A 6,871-nucleotide genomic window follows, 5' to 3' on the forward strand; every position below is an offset into this window, starting at 1 on the left:
GGCTGGCCGGGAGGAGATTGGAGGCGGGGGCAGACTGACACCCGGGCGCAGAGTTGAGAAGAGCCACCTCCCCACAGTCTGCAAGGCCTTGAACCTGCTGCCCTCCCCCTCGGCCCAGTGAGTCTGTGTCGTCGGGGTGGGGGTGGGGGGACACTACAGCGTCTCTCCTGGGCCCGCCACACCCCTGGGCCCATGCCAGCGGCCCTGGAGGGGTCCAGGAGGCGGCCTGAGGCCCGTCCAGCTTGGGCAGCCTGGGCGCTGATGCTTGTTGGTCCTCGGGACCTCCTGGGGGCTCCGGCTTCCCTCCCTCCACCCCAGCCCCATCTTTGGATCAGGAAGGGGAGGGGACGGGAAGGCTGAGGAGGGACAGCTGCCACCCCGGTGTCCCTGACTACGTCCGGGGCTGAGGCCTCCGCGTGCGCTTGGTCCGGCGGGTGGGGGCCGAGCCCACGAACTCGAACTGCTTCTGCCTCTCGACCTGGTTGGGGAAAGGCAGCTGGCCCTCGTACAGGCGCTTGATGAAGTGGGCCTCCCGCTGGTTCTGGCGGCTGCGGGAGGCCTGGCGCGGCCGGCCCTGCCGCGTGAAGGCCATGAACCAGCCCTCGTGCCGGGCGTTCTGGAAGGCCGTGTAATTGTTCTCCAGCACAATCTCCGTGAACACGCAGTCTTTGCTTTTCCCGCTGGGCTGCCAGGGAAAGAAGGAGAGGAGGGAAGGTTGCCCATCCACCCTTCCCGGCGGCTCTGCCTCCGGGTGCCCCAGGGTTTCTGCCTGGTGAGGGGGTGCCCTGGCTGGGGAGGCCGCGTGGGGAGAGAGGGACAGGCTGTGCTTGGAGTCAGACCTGCACTTAAAGGCAGGCTTGTCGTTTGGAAGTTGTGCACCTCGAGCCAGGCATTCAGCCAGCGGAGCTTCAGTTTACCAGGATGAGACGTAAAGATCTAGGGCAGTGGTTCTCGACCTTCCTAATGCCGCGACCCTTTAATACAGTTCCTCATGTTGTGGTGACCCCCAATTTCATTGTTACAAATTGAACATAATTAAAGCATAGTGATTAATCACAAAAACAATATGTAATTATATATGTGTTTTCCGATGGTCTTAGGCGACCCCTGTGAAAGGGTCGTTCGACCCCCAAAGGGGGCGCGACCCACAGGTTGAGAACCGCTGAAGTAGGGGATTGTGTGGTTTCCTGCTTAACCAGTGGGCAGTCCGCGGTCGGGGGATGGCGTTGCTGGGTGGAGGGGAAGGAGGCACCGTGCTCTGATGAAAAGAAGGGGCAAACATGTATGGACACCAACTGTGTTAGAGCCATACAGGCAGCCCTTAGACCAGTGTTTCTCAACCTTGGCTGCACATTAGAATCACCTGGGAAGCTTTTTAAAATCCTGATTTCTGGGCCTCATCCTCCGGAAATTCTGTTTCTTTGTTATGGGGCGAGGCCACAACATTAGTAACAAAGAAACAGAATTTCCGGAGGATGGGGCCCAGAAATCAGGATTTTAAAAAGATTCCCAGGTGATTCTAATGTGCAGCCAAGGTTGAGAACCACTGCCTTAGACTTTATAGATAACCCTGATGCTATGCCCATTTTTATAGATGAGTAGCCCGAGGCTTGACAAAAATAAGTAAATATTTGGTGAGAACAGCCAGAACCGGAAGCCAGGATTGACCAATGCTAAAGAAATGGAGTTCTCCTGCTCAACGGTGCTGGACCCACCACCGCAGCGTAGGTTATACCAGCACGCGGTCCCACTAGGTGCGCGGTTACACTAGCAGGTGGTCAGTGTGCATCTCACTGGCTGGGTCCGTGGAGTCCACTGACCTTGGGGGAGCTTCTGACCCGGTCTGAATGCCCACTTTCAACCCCAGTTAGCCCTTAACCCACAACACAGGGGCTGCAACATTATGTAGGTGCTGAAATTCTTACTCATTGAGCTGGGAAATGCCCCAGGAATCTGAGCAAGGGCCCTGTGGACCAGTCAGTGTCCTCAGAGTGCTTGTCAATCCGGAGGGACTCACTGACACGGAGAACAGAGTGACAGTGGTGGGTGAGAGCAGGAGAGTCATGTCCCCCGTCACCCTGCAATGGGGATGCTGTTGGCCCGGGGCACCCCACCCCAGGAGGACCCAGTCAAGGGTCTGCTCTGTCCTGCAGCCTCACCTTCCCGATGAGCTTGCCCCTCTTGTTCATGCAGATGTATTTCTCGCTCTCAGCCCCCTTGATGCGCACCCGGCTCCCAAAGGTGTCCGTCTCCACTATGAGCTTGGCTGTCAAGAGGGAGAGACTTCTGTCTATGAGGGTTGCAAGCCCAGGGGTGGAAGCCCCCCATCCCCGACAACCCACCTGACCTCCGACCTCAGGTGGGGAACATGGGGAGGCCCTGACACAAGATCTGGGATGGACCAGGGGAAGCCGGCCAGGGGTGTGGGTGGCCTCAGGTGAAGGCTGGGCCTCACCGAACTTGTTGCCGTCTTCAGCGGTGGCGGAGATGCGACGCCCGGTCACCTGCACGTGCTTGCCGCTGGTCCGGCTGTAGAGCTGGTACTCACGGATCTGCCGCCGGCTCAGCTGGTCGGTCATGGCGCCCTGGTCCCTCACGTACTGGTTAAAATTAGGAGACGGGTGATTCTCCCCCTTTGCGGTTACCAAGGGAAAAATAGTGTCAATTTGCTTTGGGTGACACCACCGCTGGTCCATCCAGGGGAGAGGGGTACAGAGGTGAGTGTGGCGGGGCAGGCCATTTGTCCTGGGAGGTCGCGGTGCAGGGTGAAGGGGGCATACAGCCAAGACTTTCTCCGGCCAGTGGGTGAGCCAATCATGACCTCTCGGCTCCCTGTCCAGCCTGCAGCAGAGAAGTGCTGGCTGCGCAGGCTTGAGGACTCCTGGTGACAGAGTGCAGACTTGGAGTCGTGACTCTGGGAGCTGGAGGGAGCCTGCAGTTCTGTATCTGATCCCCGTATTCTATGGAGGAGGTGCACAGGCCACACGGCTAATGAGAGACAGAACCCTGTCCTGCCTCTTGCGTGGAGCTTGCCACCCCTCCAGAACTCCGGGCGTTGGCTCTGTTAGCCAGGACAGCCGGCTTTCCTCCATCCGCCCCGCTAGCCTTGAAGGACCCACCCCAGCACGTGCACACACGCACACGCACATGCACACACAGCGCTGGTCTGTTAGGGTCACTGGCGAGCATTGTGGGGCTGTAAGACCCTTGTCTCTAGCTCTGCGGCCCCTGGAAGCATGTCTTAGTAGCCTGTGGGGTCCTGAGCTGTGCCCGCTCCCCTGCCTCTCCCCTGGGTGCTCAGGGCCCTCAGAGAAGCCAGACCCCCTTCCAGTGTTCCTCCCTCCTGCATGGGTGCGGCACCTCCTTAGTGAAGGGAGGCCAAAGAGTTGCAAAGGTGCTGTCAGCAGTGGTCCAAGGGCTGCTCCCGTGAGGCCACCTGCCTGGGGCACAATGTAACAGAGGCTGGTGGGCATCCTGGCCAGCCATGCCGCCACCCACCCGCTCCTCCAGGCGGGGGGAGGGGCTCTTCCGCCCACACCGCCTGCAAACAAAGGCAGGAGGGTACCTGGCTCTCCTTAGCCCGCTGCCGCACTGAGCCGGAGGGACCTCTTCCCTTCCCGCCTCTGCAGCCAGGTGCAGCCTGACTGCATCCCAGCTGCTGCCACCGCCTCAGCGCCGGCACCGAAATGCTTCTCTCCACCTGGACCCGCGGCCTTGCTGGGACAGCCTTTCCCGGTCCCAGCCCCTAAGGCCAACCCTCTGGACAGAGCTAGGTCTGGACCGGCATCTGTTAGGGCCCCTCTCTCCTGGAGGGAGAGGTGGGAGTGTTGGCTTTGAGGAAGGGGAGGCGAGGGAGCAGCCTGAGGCTGACAGTGTGACCTGCTGGGGGTTAACCCTTCGAGCATCTGCTCATTTCCAACCTGAGCTGTCCACAGGCCAGGACCCCAGCCCGCCCCATGCGCCTCCCTCGAAAAACCCGAGGCCTGAATCTGGGGCGGGAGACCTGCCTCCCTGCCAGGAGGAGGGGTCTGGCTGGCCCAGGACCCTTGGTGGGGTCCGCCTGCCCCCAGCCCCAGCCGCCTGGCCCAGGTTCAGGCCCTCCGCCCTTCTTGGCGGGCAGCCTCCTCCTGGCCGTCTGTTCCAGGTCAGGAGCAGAGAGGCCCCCCCAGAGCCCCCTCCTCTCCTCATCCCCCTTCAAGCCCTGCACAAAGGCAGCCCCACGCCCCCCCACAGCCCACAGCCCACAAGTCGCTCTCCCCGCGGGACCTTGCCTGTCCCTTTCATGTTCCCGCTGTGGGGAACCTCCCCTTCCAGTGCCGCAGACAGCTGCTTGTCAGCCGGCCCCTCAAGCATGGCTGTGGTCCGGCCTGCGGGGCCCCCTCCAGGGGGGTGCGGGGGCACTTCAAGGGGGAAAGGACAGCTTTGCCACCTTCCCCGAATCCTGAATGGGGCCTCAGCCAGGCCATAAACGCCAGGCCAGCCGCACCATTGTGCTAATTCCCCTTCCAGAACAGGTTGGGCCCACCCCCACCCCCGCCCGGCCCGGCTGGGGGCTTTCTTCTGGCTCTCTCTGGATGTGTGAAGCAAAAGGCCTGGAACGGGGGCTTGAGCAAAAGTGGGAAGGAAAAGGGGGGTGTCTCTCTCTCCCACCCCCCCACTGCTTCAAAGGCAGCCTCTTTCCCTCGCAGAGAAAAGGCCTTACCTTCAAAAAAAGTCCCCACTGGATACGAAGAGAAGCGGCCCCTGGCCTGGGAAAGCCAAGCCGTGTCCCCAGCGCGTTCTGGACCAGTGCATTTTAATAGCTGCACTTTTATGGAGGATCACAAAAAGGGACCAGCCTCGAGCTGCAGCTGGGCAGGGGGAGGTGGGCATGGGGGGCAGGCTTGGGTGGGGGAGCCTGGAGAAGCAGACCCTGAATCTGGTCTCAGACAACCCCTTTTGGGTTTGACCTCATTGTGTCTGGAGTCACCTGCCCTGGTTGGGCCCTCTGCTCCCATAACCCCCCAGGACAGCACCCCCCGGGACAGCACCCCCCAGGACACCTGTGTGGGTGGGAGTGCGGTCAGGAGTGGCATACACAGGTGGTTTTGCATGGAAACCTGTCCTCTCAGGTACAAGCCTCACTTGAGCCATCACCTCCACCCTCTTCCAGCCACTCCCGGCTCCATCCCTCAAGTCTGTGTGGCCTCTGCACCTCGCCTTGGGGTGACCCAGTGTGGAGGGATGCCGAGCGAGGCAGAGACCCCAGGGGGAGCAGGGAGGGTCATGGGGAAGAACACCGATAAAAACCTCAGTCGATCCCCAAATCTGCGGTAGCCCCTTTCCTGCTCCCCTTCAGAGCTGGACCCCCTCACACCCCAGAGAGAGGCCAGAACTTCTCTGTCCAAAGAAAGGAGACTGCCCCTCCCCCTTCGGTGGGTGGGAGACATGGGGAGAAGCTGGAAGCTCCCGGGCAGGGGGGCAGGTTGCCTACCTGAGTTTGACAGCAGAGAATCAGTAGCTGCAGGCACCTGTGTGAGGACACGAGGCAGACCCAGGTGTGGGTGCCAGCAGCCAGCCCAGGGCGCACCGGCGCCGCCCCCGCCCCACCCGCCAGTCCGTGTGGGAGTCCCGGTGAGATTGGGGCTGCCGCAGGCTGGAGGTGGCAACAAAACTCCCGTTTGTCTGTCGTTTGTCGGTCGGAAAGGCCGGCACTTACAGAGTGAAGTTGGGCAGCAGGCGGGCGGCTTCCATCGCCGGAGAGGCTTCTTGGGGCAGTGGCCCCCCTGCCCCCAGAGTCGGGAGAAGATGTGGGCAGTCCCCAGGGTAGAGCCCCAGAGAAGCCAAGGTCTCTTCAAGGCAGAGGTTTTCAGGGGGGAGAGGAGGAGAGACAGGGGAAGAGGAGGAGAGAGAGAGGGAGGAGGAGGTGGAGGAGGGGGAGGAGGGCGTAATTGTGAGACTGAGGTGTGATGTGTCCACCTTCCCGGCCAGTGAGACTGCAAAGCGGCCACCGGCGGGGCTGCCAACCTCTCGGGGCTCCCAGCGCAGGGGCTGGGGCTGCTGGAGCCTTCTCAATAGGAGGCTGGCCCTGTGGGCTCCGACCCCAGCGGGAGTGCCCCTCCTCCCCTCTGGGGGCCAGCTTCTCCCGCTTGGGTCCGGTGCCCACTCCCCACGGGTGAGCAGCAGGTATCTGCCTGAGGTGGTGGGATGGGAATTCCCAGAAGCAGCCTCAGAAGGAGGAGCCTCCCTGCAGGGAGGGGTGGGCTTGGCCAGGACTGCGCCGCCACTGCCTGGCTCCCCCTACCTGCTCTCTGGCCACTGGGAATGAGGGGGTGACTGTCCTGACTGACAGCCAACAGTGGGTGCAACAGCTTGGGGCCCGGGGTGGGAGGAAGGGGCGGCTGGGGCTGGGGAAGACCCCCACGGAGTGCCGAGGGCTGGCCTGGGGTGGGGACAGAAGAGCTGGCTGCTGGGCTGTGGCAGCTCCTCTGAGAGATGGGGACAGTGGTGCCGGGTGTTGGAGGACCCAAGCAGATAACTAGTGGGTGTCAGGGGGCCCATCCCCCGCCATCCCCCAGGGCAGCAGCCAGTCCTGGAGCCGCTGGGACCTGGGAGGGTGCCCGGCAGCCATGTCTCCTGACCGGGGCCCCACACCGCTCTGTGAGCCGCTATTGCCCCATCCTGCAGATGAGGAAACAGGCTCGCTGGTTGGTCACCAGCTCAGAGCGACCCGCCCAGTGAATGGCGGAACCAGGGTTCCTGCTCCCGCACGGGACAGGGACACGGCTGTGTCTGCGTCTCTGCTCAGGGCCCGCCCAGCCCAGCGCGTCCCAATAGCCAGGTCTCCCAGCTCCTTCCCCACTGAAGGTGTGATGGTGCTTCAGAGGGGCTG

At 62.2% G+C, this 6,871-nt stretch overlaps 1 protein-coding gene across 2 annotated transcripts; it reads right to left on the reverse strand.

The window, feature by feature from the left end:
* Window positions 1-76: 76 nt before the first annotated feature.
* On the reverse strand, window positions 77-5,778 carry FGF17 (fibroblast growth factor 17). 2 transcript variants are annotated; one of them, XM_023744282.1, is made up of 5 exons: window positions 5,699-5,778; window positions 5,474-5,510; window positions 2,456-2,600; window positions 2,160-2,266; window positions 77-685 (listed from the first exon to the last, which is right to left on the reverse strand). In XM_023744282.1, the coding sequence occupies exons 1-5, from the start codon at window positions 5,731-5,733 to the stop codon at window positions 392-394; spliced, it is 618 nt and encodes a 205-aa protein (XP_023600050.1). In that variant the 5' UTR covers window positions 5,734-5,778; the 3' UTR covers window positions 77-391. The 2 variants fall into 2 exon arrangements, with proteins under 2 accessions (XP_023600050.1, XP_023600049.1); XM_023744281.1 differs by having other exon boundaries at window positions 2,456-2,633.
* Window positions 5,779-6,871: the final 1,093 nt, after the last annotated feature.

The sequence above is a fragment of the Myotis lucifugus genome, unplaced genomic scaffold (assembly GCF_000147115.1).
Source record: "Myotis lucifugus unplaced genomic scaffold, Myoluc2.0 scaffold_445, whole genome shotgun sequence".
Lineage (NCBI taxonomy): Eukaryota > Metazoa > Chordata > Mammalia > Chiroptera > Vespertilionidae > Myotis > Myotis lucifugus.

Excerpts from the sequence above, each read along its gene's own strand:
- FGF17 (XM_023744281.1), bottom strand. The coding sequence starts at position 5,733 with ATGGAAGCCGCCCGCCTGCTGCCCAACTTCACTCT. Across the intron at positions 5,511-5,698 it reads CTGCTGCCCAACTTCACTCT|GTGCCTGCAGCTACTGATTC; the intron begins GTAAGTGCCGGC and ends GTCCTCACACAG. Across the intron at positions 2,634-5,473 it reads TTCTCTGCTGTCAAACTCAG|GGGGAGAATCACCCGTCTCC; the intron begins GTAGGCAACCTG and ends GTAACCGCAAAG.